At 53.0% G+C, this 17,223-nt stretch overlaps 1 protein-coding gene across 2 annotated transcripts in view; it reads right to left on the bottom strand.

Annotated features, from left to right (window-relative positions):
* Creb3l1 (cAMP responsive element binding protein 3 like 1) overlaps positions 1 to 14,329 on the bottom strand; it is a 38,426-nt gene extending 24,097 nt beyond the window's left edge. For both annotated transcript variants that reach the window (XM_042676097.1, XM_042676098.1), the window contains exon 1: positions 14,156 to 14,329. In XM_042676097.1, the coding sequence (XP_042532031.1) occupies positions 14,156 to 14,257 (102 nt within the window). In that variant the 5' untranslated portion in view covers positions 14,258 to 14,329. The remainder of the gene's footprint in view (positions 1 to 14,155) is intronic.
* Positions 14,330 to 17,223: the final 2,894 nt, after the last annotated feature.

Genomic DNA, 17,223 nt, shown 5'->3' with positions numbered 1-17,223 from the left:
AGGGGTCATATTTTTTTCTTTACAGGAACTATTAACCATGTGACCTGAGTCCAGGTAAGCAGAAATGTGTGTGTGTGTGTGTGTGTGTGTGTGTGTGAATACATGTGGACACACACTACACAGACCTGGGCTGGGAGCATTTTCTGCATACAATACATACACACATATACATCTACACATGCAGGTGTCTTACACAGACACTATCACACGTACACACCCTCACAAGTTCATATGGGGGCACAATGCAAGGCATAAACACAAGTCCAACAAGGACAGACACCAGCTCAACTATGCACACTTGTGGCTTAAAGGTAAGACACTTGTTGAGCACGTGAGAGGCCCAGGGCTCTATGCCAGAACCTCAAAAACAAAGACAAAACACAGGAAACACATTCACACACGTGTGCAGCCATCCCAGATGTAAGCTCCCTCCCCCCATGGTCAGAGCCAAAGTTTCACACAAATGCATGCAATATGTCACACAGTTACAGAACTGGCTGCACCTCACCTTGGGCCTGTGAGGACTGAGTCTTTTGTGAGCCCCAGCAAAGGAGATATGGGAGCCGCAGGCTGGGACCGTGACAGCTGGCCCTGGAGGAGGGTCATTGTGAGGAATGAGGGTTTTTTGTTTGTATGTCAATATGTGTTGGGAAAAAGGAAAGGGGCACACGCATGTGCACATACATGTGCCCTGCCTTGTGGGTCACATCTGTACAGAGCAGGATTCATGCTGGGTGTGTTTTCTCTGCAGCTCCCAGCCCTGGAAGTTTAGTCCTCTAGTTTCCCCTCCTGACACTAGTCACCCTACCCTGGCCAGGCTACAAGTCCCTCCGGCTCTCAGCCAACTCTTGGCATCTTGTGAGCAGGCGGCCCCTGTGCTATGGCTCAGCTCTGGGGTCCTTGCCAGGCACTGTCTGGGCAGAAGGAAGCGATGGCAGTGAGGGCCGCCGCCCAAAGCTGGGATTAGCTATGACTGGCACCATCAAGGACACAGCAGCTCATGGTCTGCCTGTTGGAGACATTGGTCCCTATGTGGTGCCCAGAAGATCCCTGTGGGACAGCTCAGGACACTGGAAACCAGGTGCCAGGGCTGGCACTTGGACCTCGGGAGAATAAGGACAAGCAATCGTATTTCATTTATCCATCACTCATACATTCGGTCAGCATTACTAAGCACCTACTGTGTGCCCAGCTCTGCAGATTCACAGCTGAGCAGGCCCCACTCCTGTTCTCTAAAGACTTTCTGGCTCAGGGTGTTCCTACCCTATTTATGGAGAGAGAGAGAGATCCACATCTTCAGCCTATTTTTTTTCTTCAGAGTTGCATTTAGAAGGATCTTCTAAAACTCCTAAAGACTATGCTATTCCCCTGCTTAATATCCATTTGACTCCTGACTGCCCATAGAAGAGTCCAAGTTTCTTAAGGTGGCTTGAAATGAGCCACTCACATTGCCTCTGTCTTGAATTGTATCCAATTCTTAACATAATAGAATGCTAGAGAGGGTCTCTGTTGTTTGCTGACTGGATAGATGGACAGACTGAAGGAAGGAAGAAGGGAAGGAAGAGAGGGAGGGAGGGAGGGAGAGGGAGAGATGAAGAGAGAGGAAAGGAAGGAAGGTGTCAGAGAGATAACAATGGATGGAGCCCTTTTCTCCCATAGCAAAACTTCTGGTACTGACAGTCCTGAAATTCTGCACTGATGCCAGCCTCCTCTGATGCCAGTTTCCATTGCCTGGACTCCTTTCCCTGGCTCCTCCCTGGGTTGCATGTACCCATTCCCCTAGTTCTTTTTGTTCTTCAGCCCCGTGGAACCAGTTCCCTAGGAAGCACAGAGCCCACTCCGAGCTGGAGGAGCTGTTCCCAGGCATCAGCGAGGCCTAAGGGTATATAACCAGGGCCCCCTGACCAGTCAGCCGGAGCTGCTCCCATCTCCTTGGCCAGCTGGAAGACCTTCCTTGGCTGGAACCTCCCGCCCAGCTCTCGCCAGAATTCCCTCTCCTCGGCACATACAGCATTCGGCCTCTGGCTTCCTTATGGTCACAGCCTGTCTGAGTTGTCCTCAGGTTTTATTTTTGGAAGAAGTAGTATTCTCTCTCCTTATTTACTCCCTTCGTTCAGGGAAGGTGTGGGGCCTCTGGGCTCAGCTGGGGATCAGGCGATGACTCCAGTCCCTGGGGTCCTGACTTCTCCGGGCCTCCTAGGGAAGGGGGAGCCCCCAAAGATTCCCGCCTCCTTCCCCCACCCAGTGTGTGACTAATGCTCATCCTTCTTGAAGATCCACATTGATGGCCAAAAGAAAGGAGGATTCCAATTCCACAGCACCATTAGGTCCACCTCCCTCATGACAGAAGCCCATTTGTCTGTTTCTAACCCAGCTCTGCTAGGTGCTATGAGCCTGGGCCAGTGACTTAACCTCTCTGAGCCTTACTCTCAGCTGAATGGGAAAACTTGGATCTCTCACACCAGATAGCTAGGAGGATTAAATGTGAGAACACATGTTAAGTGTCTTAAACAATATACTGTGCAGAGTGAAAAGCCTCTGGGCGCAAGGTCTATTGTATTCTTACCACCACAGCTGCTTGAGGACCAGGGAGGGGAGTGGACTTGCCCAGGATGACGTAGCCAAGGTAAGGAGCCCCTTGGCCAGTTGTTCTTGTCTCCATCTCCCTTCCCAGAAGAAGGGAAGGGCTGGCATGAGTCCAAAGGAGAATTGCCTTGAGTCAGTCAGAGGGTCAAGTCCCTGGTCCTCCATGCTGGTCCATCCTACTCCTCTCCCCTCCTCTGCCCCCATCACCTCTGGGGCAGTGATTCCTCCATCATCCTCTCTTGCTTAGTGAAGAAGAGCCCCTAGTTGAACCCCAGGCCAGTGGGGCTCTGAGACGGGGAGCTGAGGCCTGACTGACATCACAAAGTGAAGAAGCTGGAGCCACAGCCTTGCGGGCCAGCTGGGGCCCTTCCAGCCCGGCCAGATGTCTCAGGAATGTGCTGAGCTGGGAGCTACCTCGCAGCTCTCCTCACCACCCCCAACCCCCTCACCCTGCATCTGCTGGCTCAGGCTGGGCCTCCGCCCCTCCCCTCTGCCCTTACTTTCCCATCTCTCCAGGGAACGCCTGGTGTTCACTGTCCCTCTGGTCCCTTTGCTGCAGCCCAGCCCCCTCTGGCATGTGAAGGGCTTGTCAAGGGCAGGAATGCTTCTGTCTGCAGACCCCATGAGATGACCATGTGGGGCGGAGGGTGATAGGGAGCCGAGTTAACAGGGAGGGGAGAGTTCCAAGGAGACAGAACATGCCAGATCCCAAATGTGGAATTGATTTGCAGCCTTGGAGAGAAAGGGTGACAGCTCTGGGGCGGCAGAGGGCAAGCTGGGCCTCCTCTCTGTTTGAGGGAGTCTCTGGGCATCTTGTACCAGCAGTGAGATGGGAGAGCTGGGTTTGGCTGAGAACAGGCTGCTGGGGTTAAGAGGGACATCTCACAGGGGGCCAGTGGCTCACGCCTGTCATCCTAGCTACTCTGGAGGCTGAGATTTGAGGATTGAGGTGTAAAGCCAGCCCGTGAGACTCTTACCTCCAGTTAGCCACCAGAAAACCGGAAGTGGCGCTGTGGCTCAAGTGCTGGAGCGCTCACCTTGAGCTGAAGAGCTGAGGGACAGCGCGCAGGCCCAGAGTTCAAGCCCCACAACTGACAAAAAAAGAAAGAAAGAAAGAAAGAGGGGTATCTCTGCCACAGTGGGGAGTCCTGAGCTATGAGAGGGGGCGAGGAGCCACATTAGGGCCTGGGGTCATAGTTCAGTGAGGCTCGAACCCTAAACAGGTACAGCTTGTCCCCCTTCAAAGACAGGCTTGCCAGCCTTGCCCTGAATGCTCAAATGAAAGGGACAGAGGTAAGTGGCGCTCCTGATCCAAGTCAGAGCCACCCGGGGGGTCAGGCTGCCCGGGACTCTAGGAAAGCAATGCAATTCTGTCTCCCCTGAATATCCAGATGACTGATCACTGATATGCCCCAATGGACGCGCTACTTCTTAGCACCAAGATAGCTAAGAGGAGCCAGGGACCACCACTGTGTCTAAACACCACCACCAAAACTAAGACTGCCTGCCCTTTACCCACTGAAAAAACTCCCAGCTACCTTGGCAGCATGGTATTCGAGGCTTGTACTAACAGATCCCAACCTACCACTACAGCTAGATGGACCCTCCTCATCTTCCCCTTCCTTCAGCCCAGTTAGACTGCTTACTCCCAGCTTCTTTTTTTTTTTTTTTTTTGTCGGTTGTGGGGCTTGAATTCTGGGCCTGGGCGCTGTCCCTCAGCTCTTCAGCTCAAGGCGAGCGCTCTACCACTTGAGCTATAGCGCCACTTCCGGTTTTCTGGTGGTTTATTGGAGATAGGAGTCTCACGGTCTCTCCTGCCTGGCCTGGCTTTGAACCGCGATCCTCAGATCTCAGCCTCCTGAGTAGCTAGGATTACAGGCGTAAGCCACCAGCGCCCGGCAACTCCCAGCTTCTTAAACCAGCTAGGAGCAAGGCCACCACAGGGCCTTTGCTTAGGCCCTGTGCCTGCACTGCCTTTGCCCCTTATTCCATCATCCCCACTCCTCCCATCCTCTAAGGTTCAACTCACAGCATGCTTCTTCTTCCATGCTGCCCTCCTCAGCCAGTTCAAAAGGTCTGCGCCCTCCCATACCAGCCCAGCACTTGTGGACTGCTGGGTCAGTGGTTCATACCATGTCTTGAACATTGCATTAAACTGAGGGATCTGGGAGGCATTTTATCCTTGAGCCCTCTGTAGGTGCTCACAGCCCAGGCATCATGGCTCATACCTATAATTCCAGCTACTTGGTAGGCGCAGTTTAGGAGGATTTCAGTTAGAGGCTAGCCTAGGCCAAAAGTTCACACAATCCCCATCTCAACCAATAAAGTAGTCATGGTGGTGTGCATGTGTGATCCCAACTATATGTGAGGCTCTAGGTATCCAAGTTCTGGGATAGCCTCTGAGGAGAGAGGTGGGGGAGAGGGAGGGGGAGAGGGAAGGGGAGAGGAGAGAGAGGGAGGGAGGGGAGAGACAGAGGGAGAGGGAGAGGGACCTTACTTGAAAAATAACTAAAGCACTGGGTACTGGTGGTTTACACCTATAATCCACCTATAATCCAAGGTATTCAGAAAGGCTAAGATACAGGCGGAAAAGTCTGCAAGACCCTATCTCCAAAGTAACTAGCAAAAAGCATGGCTGGAGGCATGGTTGAACTGGTACAGCACCATCTGAACAAGCAAGCCGAGCAAGCACGGGGCCCTAAGTTCAAGCCTTGACCCTGCTAAAACAAAACAAAAACTAAAGTACAAAAAGTCTAAGGGAAGGGGGCAGGGCTCAAGAGGTAGAACACCTGCCTAGCAAGTATAAAGCCCTGAGTTCAAATCCCAGTACCACACCCACTCCACACCACCCTCCAAAAAGAAAAGATTTATGTGCTAGGCACTGCTCTAGTTCCTTGCATGCAGGATCTCATTAGAGCAGGGCCCTCCCTGTATGCATCAGGAAATGGCAGCGTGATGCCAGCTCATGCCCTGAGAGTGTGGTCCAGACACATTTGAACCCAGGACTGCAGAGCCTGTGTTTTGAGCACCCGTGATGACACTGCAGCTGAAGGAATGATCCTGCTGGCCACTCTCAGCACCTGTACAAGGAAGGCCAGGTGCAAAATATGGGTCTATTCAGTGCCACACCCAAGATCCAGTTTTGCTCTTTCCTCTCCCCCCGACACACACAGACACAGGTGTTTCTGTTTCTGTTTTTGTCTTCTGCGTTTGGCTTTACCTAAATTAGAATGGTTTTCCACCTCCAGAGACATCAGATGGGTGGAAAAGCAAGATGCTGTGTTCCAGCTCAGCACAGGGCTTACCTTTTAGGCAGTGATAGTAATTGGAATAAAAGCAGCAGCAGTTTCATTGACTTTCCTACTTGTTAGCATGAAGAAACAGGGGCCTGGCACTTGCCATGGCTCACACAGATGGAAGGTGGGGAGAAGAGCATTTCATCCCAGGCCCACCCCAGAAGTGGCCCAGCCCTCTTCCTCAGTGCTTGCCCAGCTCTCTGCCATCTGAATCTGGGACTTCCAGGATGCTCAGGTTGGGCCGGGGAGTGGGTATTTAGTCTCAGTACTTTCCTGGCCCAAATCTTCCCCAGAATGGGTAGGTTTAGGTGCTACCCCTCTAAATACTTAGAGCTGGGTCTGTTTCTTAAGCTGGATAGCAAATCCTCAGATACCTACTTTATTGTACTTCTGAGATCATAGACACATTATATTAGCATTTCATAATATGAGGTTTTTTACAGTAGCTAGGTTGAGATGCAGGATCTCAACTTCTTGCTTAGCTTGTTTGCTCATATCTGGTGCTCTACCACTTGAGCCGCACCTCTGGTCCTTTGGTATTTCATACTAGAGAAAGTCATCATGATAAAGTGAAAGGTAAAGGAGGGGCTTAGTTTAAGATTCACTATTTCAAGCCGGGCGCTGGTGGCTCACGCCTGTAATCCTAGCTACTCAGGAGGCTGAGATCTGAGGATCGCGGTTCAAAGCCAGCTCGGGCAGGAGAGACTGTGAGACTCCTATCTCCAATAAACCACCAGAAAACCGGAAGTAGTGTTGTGGCTCAAGTGGTAGAGCGCTCGCCTTGAGCTGAAGAGCTGAGGGACAGCACCCAGGCCCAGAGTTCAAGCCCCACGACGGACAAAAAAAAAAGATTCACTATTGCAGTGAATGAATGAGCAAATGAATGCATAAGTGAATTAATACAATATGACTTTATTTATTTTCAGTTGTGGGGCTTGAACTCTGGGCCTGGGTGCTGTCCCTGAGCTCTTCAGCTCAAGGCTAGTGTTCTACCACTTGAACCATAGCACCACTTCTGGCTTTGAACCAAGATCCTCAGACCTCAGCCTCCTGAGTAGCTAGGATTACAAGCGTGAGCTACCAGCGCCTGACTGGTTTTTGTTTTTGGTTGGTGGTGGGACTTCAACTGGGCAAGGCAAGTGTTCTACCATTCTGAGCCACAGTGCCACACTTCTGGTTTTCTGGTGGCTAACTGGAGATAAGAGTCTCACTGACTTTCCTGCCTGGGCTGGCTTTGAACTGTGATCCTCAGATCCCAGACTTCTGAGTAGCTAGGATTACAGGCACTGGCACCAGCTTTGATTTCTTTGTCTTTGAGCATACTTTGTATACTTTTTTTGGGTGCTGATCCTGGGGCTTGAACTCAGGATCTGGGTACTGTCCCTTAGCTTTTTCACTCTACCACTTGAGCCACAGCTCTACTTCCAGCGTTTTTGGTGGCAAAGTAAGAAATAAGGATCTTACAAACTTTCCTGCCTGGGCTGCCTCAGCCTCTTGAGTAGGTAGGATTACAGGTGTGAGCCACCAGTGCCCAGCCATTACCCACACTTACCGACTTTCCTATTCATTCTTCCATCATCCCCATCCACTTAACCTTCCACCCATATTTCCTTCTACCTATCCATTCATTCATCCCCTTAGTTATCTGTCCCCTAGAAGAAGGAAACAAACCTGGCTTTCTAGCTACTCTCCCTGAATGGGAGACAGAGGGGAAACTGTATTAACTACGGAGTGGGGGGGAGCGGGGATGCCATGATGGAGCAGACCCTGGGGACTCTGAGCCAACCAGAGGTCACAGAAAGTTTCTCTGAGGCCACTTCAGTACCATCTCCCCAAGTGGCCAAGACATCCCAGCAGGCAGGGCAGGCGTACATATAGTCCCTGCTGTCCCTTGTAAGATGAGAAAGCAGACTCAGGAAGGAACCCTGGAGGGAGGAGAGAAGCACCAAAAAGCTGGTTCCCTCCACTTCTGTTCTGATGTGAGCTTTACCATTTCCAGCAGGGCACTGTCAGGTACTGGGTATCAGAGGGTCTTGTGTACATTGATCACACCCATCCTTAGGGCACCTGGACAGTCCCCCCAAACCCCTCCCCTTGTCTCATGCTCACCCCATTGCTGAGCTCTGGCTCTTTGGAGAACTTGCACCTTTGTTCTCTGTCCTGGTACAAGGCCCTCCCGGAGCATCTCGATCCAGGACCTGGCTTGCCCTTGACCCTCCCTCAAGAAACCAACTCCAGATGCTAGAGAACTGGCTGTTCTTCTGGAAGTCCCTGCGCTCCAGGGGGCAGGATGGAGGAGGGTGATCTGGGTGGAGCACGGCTCTGGCTGGAATGCTATGTAACCCCCTCCACCCCCAGCAGGCCAGGGAAAGCCAGAGCCAGTGGCAGGTTACTGGACCAGGACTGGGGCAAGATGGAGGTAGGAATGTCTGTTCCCAGTGAAGTGGAAGGGGAGGCTGGGGCTCAGACCTCAGACAGAAGCAAATACATTAGAGGTACTGATTTTCTTGGAAAGCCAAAGATCTTGATCCCTGCAGCCCGGACTTGCCACATCTTCAACAAGGTCACCTTGACAGTCGAATAGGAGGGGCAGTAAAGGCACAAGAAGACCTGGCGTCAGGGCCCAGTGTGTCTCCTCCCGGAGCTCTCTAGGGACCCAGCTCTCGTGCTGCTTCCTTGGCCCATGGCCCTTGGCCCAGAAACCATTTCAGCCATCACTGTGGGGCTGACACATCTGGGCTCGGAGGTGTGGTCTGACCTAACAGCTGGACAGCAGCAGCCACTCCCACTCATCCCTTTCCAAAAGAATAACAAAAATGAAAGCAGGGAAGGCGTGACTCTGGCCCTTCAGGCCCCTGAGGGGAGCCAGGAGGTAGCTCTCAGGCTGTGCCTCAGGGGTCAGAGGGGGTCAGACCTGAGCCTGCCCCTCCCCCCAGGCTCTCCTCTACCCGCGGTGCCCTGGTCACTGGTCAAGATTGTTTCCTTAGCTTGTCCTGTGACCTCAGACATATTCCCTTTCCCTTTCCAGGCCTTTGTTTCCTCATTGCCACATTAGACTAAGGGGTTCCCCAAAACAGCTATAGCTAGAGTGATGGGGTCCTTGGAGATATTTATTTAGTCAGTGGATGGGGGGATGGATAGATGGATGAACAGATGCATGGCCCCTGCAAAGATGCGCCCCTTGGCACCCTGTTATTGAAGGTATGGGTGTGTGTTTTCATGAATGAGGGAGGGTCTTCCTCCAGAGAAGGGGGCCTTCCCAACTTATATAAGGAACAGATGGAACTGCTGTGGGACCCAGCTGTCATCTTCAGGGCTGGAGATTGAACTCAGGGCCTGGGTGCTCTCCCTGAGCTTTTTTTTTTCACTCAAGGCAAGTACTCTACTACTTGAGCCACAGCTGTACTTCTAGCTTTTTGGTGCTTAACTGGAGATGGGTCTCACAGACTTTCCTGCCCAGTCTGGCTTTGAACTGTGATCCTCAAATAGCAGCCTCCTGAGTAGGTAGGATTACAGGCCTGAGCCAGCAGCAACCAGCTATCAGAGTACTTTGTTTTTTTTCAGTACTGGAGTTTAAACTCAGGGCCTTCTGCTTACTAACTAGGCAAGCACTTTATCACAGGAGCCACACCCCCAGCCTTTTTTTTTTTTTTTTTGCTTTAGTTACTCTCTACTAGCTAGAACCTCATAGTCTTCCTACCCATACCTCCCACGCGGTCCCAATGACAGATGTGTCACCACACCTGGCTTGTTTGTTAGGATGGATGCTTGCTAACTTTTTGCCTAGATGACCTCAAACCAAGCTTGATCTTCCTGAGTAGCAGGGATTACAGGTGCCCTACACCATGCCCAGATGACAGAACACTTCCTGAGCCTTGGGTATGTTTTGTTGTTGTTCTTTAAAAATACTTTTCCCTTCGCCTCCAAGGACTATGCAGCTAACGTAAGTTTCTCTACAAATATGACTGCTTAAATAAAGCACACGCTTCTACAACAGACAGAAGCCATGCTCCTGCCCTGTATCCAGACTCATTACAAGTGCAGAGGGCAAACTTCTCTTCTCTGTGGGGCTGGACAGCAGCAGCTGCGCCTGCACCTGTGGGGCTTTCAGCTTGGCCTGTGGAACTCAAGCAGGTAGGAACAACAGTTCCTAGGAACACGTGTAGACACCGGAAATGTACTGCTTTGCACTGACCCCACAAAAACACAGCTCCATATTTTCCATAATTGGGGAACTGTAGACTTACCTTATTGCATTATGGTAGAGTTTTACTCCATCCAGCACCTATTTTGTGACATGATATATGTGAAGATTATGGTAATGTGCAAAATTGATATGGTCTCAGCTCTAATGGCACTTTCTCACAGAGGAAATAGATTTAAAAAAAAAAAGCCAATAAAATAAGCTGGGATAAAGTCTGTGAAGAATCAAAGAATGGAGAGAGAAAATAATGGAGGGGGTGGGGGAGAAGAGAAATCACATTTTAGGTGGTTGGGAAGGGTTCTTCACACAGATGGCATCTGAGTTGAGACCAGGAGTCTGAGATGGAGAGAACTTGAGGGAAAACATTCCAAATGGTAAGGACAGCATGTGCCAAGGCCCTGGGGGCAGGACTGGAGAAGACTTAGTTAAAGCTGGATAGGTATAGATTCAGTAGTCCTAGAGCAATCCGGAAAAAAAAGAAACTAAGGAGGATGGAATCTCCAGAGTGAGGCTCTCGAGTAAAGTCTACGCCACAAATTCAAGTTCTCTATATGTAGCTTTAGATTATCCCAGACCAGTGGCTGTAGGGACCTGTGTCTCAGTACGGGGATGGCTCACTGTATCAGAAGCTATGGAAAACGCCTCCTGAATCCTAGAGGCAGTGTGGGCTGCAGGACCCTAACGCCTGGAATAGGTAGGTGGGCCTTAGCAACCTTTCCTGGCTTCATCTTCATTCATCCATTTATCAGTGCTAGACTGAAGGAGAAAGAGGAGAGATGGGGAGAGGGGGAAAGGGAGAGAGGAGAGGAAGCCCCTGCCCTCAGGGGCACAAAATGAAACAAAACCCTGTTCAGAACTCCGTGTTTTGATGTAGGAGTGTCTGGGGGACTGTTCTTTTGAATAGGAGCTCTGAAACGGGGTATTAGCCCCCTTCGTGTTTTTCTTCATTCTTTCCTAGTGGATTTTACTCAGTCCAGCACCTAGTTCTTGTGTCCTCTTTCCTGTTGGTGACAGTTTAAACACACACACACACACACACACGCACACACACACATGTGCGTGCGAACACACCTCCCCTGAGGAAGGCTGTAAAAGGCCCACCCACACAGGCACATCCAAGCACACATGCTTCTCTAATCTTCCTAAATCCTCCAAAACCTGAGGGTGGGGGTCACTCTCTGCTCCCCCAGTTAGCAGGAAAAAGCCAGGCTGGGGATGTGGAAGCTTTTGTCAGCCTTAGCTCCATAGCTGCACCGCACCCCCCCACCCCCCCTTCCTCTGGGCTGGTCCCTGAGTCCCAGCTGCTGGGAGGTGAATGGGTGCCGCTGGGCAAACATCCTTGCAGCTTCCTGCTGCTCCCCTCTGAGACAACAGAACTTTTCCTCTTCTTCTTCTTCCTCCTCTCTCCCCCTTCTCCCCACACTGCCCAGCTGGGGCTGCTCAAGATCCCCAACCAGTAACTTCTTGAGAAACTAGTCATCCCTTCCCCTCAGGCAGAGAATGCATAGGAGGGGGTGAGATAGAGACCTCAAGTCCATTTGACAGCCTTTACCTTCTCCTGCTCTGGCCCTTTGAGCCCAGATTCTCTCTTGTACGTTCAGCCATGGGGCTGAAAGACCACAGGGCACAGTGGATGGAGGGTTCCAGGACAGGGACGTTGGGAGCGTAGGGCTGGGCAGGGTAAGGCCTCCACAGCTGGCATGGCCGCAAATGTGGCCTCCACACAGCAGAAAGGCAAGCCCAGGGCCACCTGCACACACACCTGCTTGACTTCCTGCTCTGTCCAAGGGAGCACACCCTTCTTTCGGAGCTACAGTCAAAGGAACTTTTGCATTTTAAGTTTTGTTTTTAGCACAGCAAGGCACACAGTCTTCCCACAGGACTTTATGGCCTGCGTGGGGATGTTTTAGGAAGCATTGTGAATATGTAACTCTCCATCCTCCACACCCACCCCTTCCCTTCTTTATTCCATGATGTATCCCCAATGGAAGGGACCTTACACACATGGAAATGGAAAGCCCAGAGAAGGAATGTCACTTGCTTAAGGTAACATAGCAATTCCTGGCTGATGATTGGTTCTCACTGCCAGCCCATCCAGAGTCTGAGACAAGTCAGTCAGCTACGGTGTCTTATAAACCAGGACTCATGTTACAGTCATCTCCACATTTCTCAGTTTTCCCATGGAATCTCCAGAACAATGCTATAGGTGAAGGCCCTGATGCCCCCCACTTTTCCCTCAAGGAAACCAAAGCCTGGAGAAGAAATCAGTTGTTCTAAATTACTACTTGGTTGGTGGCATAAGTATAGACAGAAGTTTTATATGTCCCACTTCCCAGCCCAGGAGATCTTTCTGTCTCCTTAGATACTCTTTCCTGTCCCCCAAACAGAGCCCCTTGTCCAGAGAGCAGCATACCCCAGTAGAGCTTTCCCTCCCCCCTGTGGCCCAGTGCTGTACACCACTGCTGATCAGGACTTCTTTCCTGCCCTGGACCAAGGCCCAGAGGAGCAGCTGGGGATGCGGTGCAAGCAGAAGAGTTCATTCAGAAGAAAGCTCAGCTCAGGGCTGCCAGAGGCTGAGGGAAGGCACGGTGATCAGAATCCTCTACCAGCTCTAAGAAGGGAGTGTGGTTACTTTATTCCTAGGAGCAGTGCTAGAACCATCCATGGGAAAAACTCCAGCTATCCTTTCCCCCATCGTACAGACAAAGAAACTGAGGCTGGGTAGGAAGCTGGAAGTATAACCCAAGTCCCCAGGCAAAGCAGAAGCAGGACTAGAGATCAACCCTCCCTGTTCCTGACTCCCAATTTCCTTGGCCTGTATGTCTGGGGAGGGGCCTTCCTCAGAGAGCAGGTGACAGTGGTGAGCTGCGTAAGGGAGAATGGGGAGACCCTCACCCCAGCCTCCCTGCCTCAGACACCAGGCCCTTGGAGTGGGCCCCCATATGAGTCTAGCCACCTGGGGCAGTTTAAGTGGGAACAAGACACAGGAGTCCTCCAGGGACTTGGCTTTTGCCTGGCTAAGTTTTTCTAGGTCCCTGGAGAAAGAGGCCAGGCAGGTGAAGAGCCTCTTATGCTGACCCACTGTGTGTGCGTCTGTGTGCATGCGTGCATGTGTGTATGCACAACGGTGGTGCACAGCATGGGGGCTCCCATTAGATTTCCTCGAGCAGCCCATGTTCCCCCCACCCCCACCCCAGGCCATTTAGAACCCAAATATTTCCTCCTTTAGGGAGCCCCTCCCCTATCTAGGCCTTCGGGCTGAGCCTGAGGAGGGAGGGAAGAAGGAAATGAGAGAGAGAGAGCCACGTTTCCTTCGGGCGGGAGGGGAAGAAAGAAAAAGACGAGACAGCCCACGAAACCACTGGGAGACGGGGGGCGGGGGGGGGGGTGGGAGGGAAGGGGAGGAAGTCATCGAGCCCAAGACCCGAGATCGAGACTCAGGCAGGTCGCAAAGCGACCTGGACGCGCACAGACGGAGAGCAAGGCCCCGCCTCCCATCGGAGCGACCGTGCAGCGACCCCCGGCCCCGGCCCCTCTCCGGGGGTCTCGGGCCTGCTCCCCGGAGGGTCGGGTTTGGGTCTGGCTCTGCCCCCCCCCCCCCGCCCCCAGCAGCGTCGGCTTCTGGCTCTCTGAACGCGCCCCCGAGCGCCCCCAAGCGGAGATCCTGTCCAGGAGCAGCCGAGGCCCTAAGGGGGCGCAGGGAAGGGCGCCCCCACTTTGCCGCTGAGGTGGGTGTAGGGTGCTAGAAGCCGCGGCTGGGGAGGGAGCCAGAGCCCATCTTCCAGGGTCCGGCCGCCCCGACGCCGGGATGCCCCCTTCCCCTGGAGACCGAGACCCCCCGAGCGGCGCGCACCGGCGCCAGCTGCGCAACTCGGGTGCAGGCTCCGGGTTGGATGGGGGAGTGTCGAGGATCTGGTCCCCAAATCTCCGAGCTTCCTCACGGGTCCCTCCGGGAGACCCCGCGCCGAGCTCCCCCACTACTGCCCAAACGCCGGGTAGGCGGGTCTTTCGGGGGCCCTCAAAGAGGGGCGCCGAGCGGCGCGGCGGGGAGGGAGCCCCTTCCTCTTACCGCATTGTTGAGGAAATCCGACTCGTTCAGGTCCCCCAAGTCCAGGAAGCTGGACCCGGGGAACAGCCTGTCAGCTGGGAAGGGGTCCAGGACCGCGTCCATCGCGGCGGACTTCGGGGATCCCCTTCGGCTGGCTGGGCTTCGCTCACTCCAGGGCGGCCGCTGAGCCCAGCCCGGAGCTCCGGCCCGAACGCAGCGGGCGGGCGCGCGCGGGCGGCGGGGGGCCGGTCCCGGGCGGGCCCCGAGGGAGGGGCGGGCGGAGGCGGCGCGGCCGGGGTCGGGGGGCGCGGCCCGGGGTCGGGGGCGCGGCCGGGGGGGGGCTTAGCGCAGCGAGGCCGAGCGAGCTGAGCTCGGGGGCCCCGGGTGCACGGTGGGCATTTAGCCGACTCCTCCTCCGACTCCTCTCGGGGCGCAGCTGGCTTCCATGGGGAGCCCGGGGGTGGGGCCGAGGCTTTGAGGGGCCCCCCGGACCGGGTGGGAGCCGGGGGCGGGGGAGCTGAACGCTCCCCCGAGACTGGGTGGCTGCCCGCCGCTCCGCGCCCTCCGCGTTCCCCTCGGCACCGCTTCTGTCACTTGGCTGTCTGCAGAACTGGGAACCCCGAGCTGGGAAGCCCGGCCGGGAGGGCCACGCCCCCTCATCAATATTCACGATCTCATTAATGGAAGAAGGTGTGGCTCGGGGACCGCCCCTCCTCTTTTAAAGAGACATCAGCAACCTGCCCTTCCTTGGTTAGTCTGTTCTCAGAACTTGGTTAGTCTGTTCCCAGAACCTCTGCATCTGTTGGTGAAGGCTTCACCATTTCACCAGACTATAAGTTGATGATGATGAGGGAGCTGAGTTAGTTCCATTTTTCCAGATTTGTGCTAAATTCCTGAACTATTTAAGGGAGTCTAAAGACAGGGAGTCAATTTCTCAGGCTCCTCAACAGACCAACAGGGCATTTTTTTTTCCAGCTTCTAAAGAGTTATCTGGCATCATTCAGCTCCCAAGTTTCCTCCTCCAGAAGCCTTCCCTGAAGCTCCAGACTGTAGCAGTGAGCACACCTGCACACTTAGGGATGTGTGTGCCTTCCTCCACTGTTTCCAGACTCAGGTGCTGCAGTCCTGGTTTGTTCACACGCTGAAACCTCTAGACTGTGCCACTATTCAGGGGAGGGACTGTACCAGTCTCCCTGGGTGTGGGAAGGCTGAATGAGCAGCAGGAGATGAGATGAGAACCCCTCCTCTCAACCACCATGAACCCACGTTCCCACTTCTGGAGAGCAGGAAGTTGAAGAACAGAGTCTGGGTTGAGGGAAGATGCTGGCAGGCCTAAATCTCCAGAGTCACCCGACACTCCAGGTCCTCTGGATCCATTGCCTAATCCCACATAAAACTTAATCTTTTAAAAGGGCTGATAAACAATCAGCAAGCACCTGAATAAATGTGTGTGCTCCTGGAAGGCCTCCCTCCAGGGCTGGGCATAACATTTCCTGCCCAGAGTTATTAATAGGGCAAAGTATGTCCTCTTTGTCTGGGCAATTAGCTCAGGAACCAAAAGGCCTTTGAGAATGTCACTGCAGCTCAGCCAAAGGTATCCCTGAAATTGCTCACAGGGCCACAATATAAGAAGGGCTCACACTGATCCTTTGCTAGCCTGGGGCAAATGGGCAGGCAGGTGACTTCTCCATCCCTGAGAAAGGACCCAGTTGACTCAATTCTGGCCTGAGAAGTTGGAACAGCCCCTCCCAGGCCTCCTGCAGAGCTGAGAAAGCTTGTGGGGTTACAGCTCCTGCTCTAGGGACCCACTCACCAGCAAGACAGCTCTGAGGAATTAGGCTGAGCCCCAAAGAGATCATGACATTCAGACAAGTGTGGATAGAAATAGAGGACTAAGAGCATTTCCCCCAAATGTATCACATATGGCCAACTGGGAATGGGGCTGGAGTGATCATTCTCAGGGCTAGGAGAGTAGTCGCTGAGGGGTAGACAAACCAGTGTGTGCGATCCAGACTGCAGGTGTCTGGAGTCCTGGTCCCTGATTGGAGTCCCTGCAGGCCCCCAGGAGGAGCAAAAGTGCCCCTGCTGCCTGAAGTTGGCTGGAAATGGTGCCTGGGTCCCCCTTAGCCTGCTCTGTAATTAGAGACACAGGTACCACTTAAGTGATTGGGGAAGATTATATAGTTTTAGATAAGTAGGATTAGAGTGTCCTGTCTCTCCTTATTCTTATCCAGGCGAACACCCCAGGAAACCATTGAAAATAATCCTGGGGGGTGGGGTGTGGGGAACTCTGTGGTTTCAGCGCCTCCTATGGAGTCTGTGAATCAGGATCTACACAAAATTCTAGAGGGAAGGGGTCTTAAGTAGAAAGGGAGCAGACAGGGCAGAGCCTAGCATGAAGAAAAGGCCTGATCATTTTCATTCTGGGATGCAGGAGATAACAAAGATGCTAGGGATTTATTCATTCACACATTGCTTGGGAACCATTGAGTCCCCACTCTGCAGAGTCTAGAGGCCAGGCAGTAGAGACTTCATAATGAAGAAAATCCCAGAGTGAGTGGGAGTACAAGGTGAAAGGGGAGTGGTGATGTGTTTTTAGATGAGAATTTCAGACAAGGACCTATGAAGAAATATAGTAGTGTGGTGAGATTGTGGGGGTAAGGAAGTCCTCTCTGAGCTTAGAACGGAGTCATGAACTAGGGTCATCTATGGGGCAAATGGAGGGAAAAGCATTTCAGGAGAGGAGACCACATAGAGGAAAGGACAGGCAGCTGGAGTACTCTGCTGGGGTAACAGAATGAATGACAGACCCAAGCCAGTACTGATGGTCACACTGGGTGGGGTGTGGGAGAGGGGGGACTCTGTCCTGTGCAAGCCATGAAAAGAAATTTGCCAGTTCACACGAAAGCCCAGCCCCTTCTGAAGGTGTAGTCCACAGCACATCTTTCATCTGGGTCTTGTGCATCCTCGGTAAGCACTGAGCTAGGTACAGGGAGCTCAGCCCCCTCCTGTTAACGGTACAGGAAGACTTGCCATCTGCCCTGCAACAGCTGTCCAGCTGTGGAGCAAAAACTTTCAGCATAGAGACA

The sequence above is a fragment of the Dipodomys spectabilis genome, unplaced genomic scaffold (assembly GCF_019054845.1).
Source record: "Dipodomys spectabilis isolate Male_0828 unplaced genomic scaffold, ASM1905484v1 ptg000030l, whole genome shotgun sequence".
In the NCBI taxonomy this organism is placed as follows: Eukaryota; Metazoa; Chordata; class Mammalia; order Rodentia; family Heteromyidae; genus Dipodomys; species Dipodomys spectabilis.
Note: the sequence above shows the minus strand (reverse complement) of the source record. Positions and strands in the feature narration are given on the sequence as shown.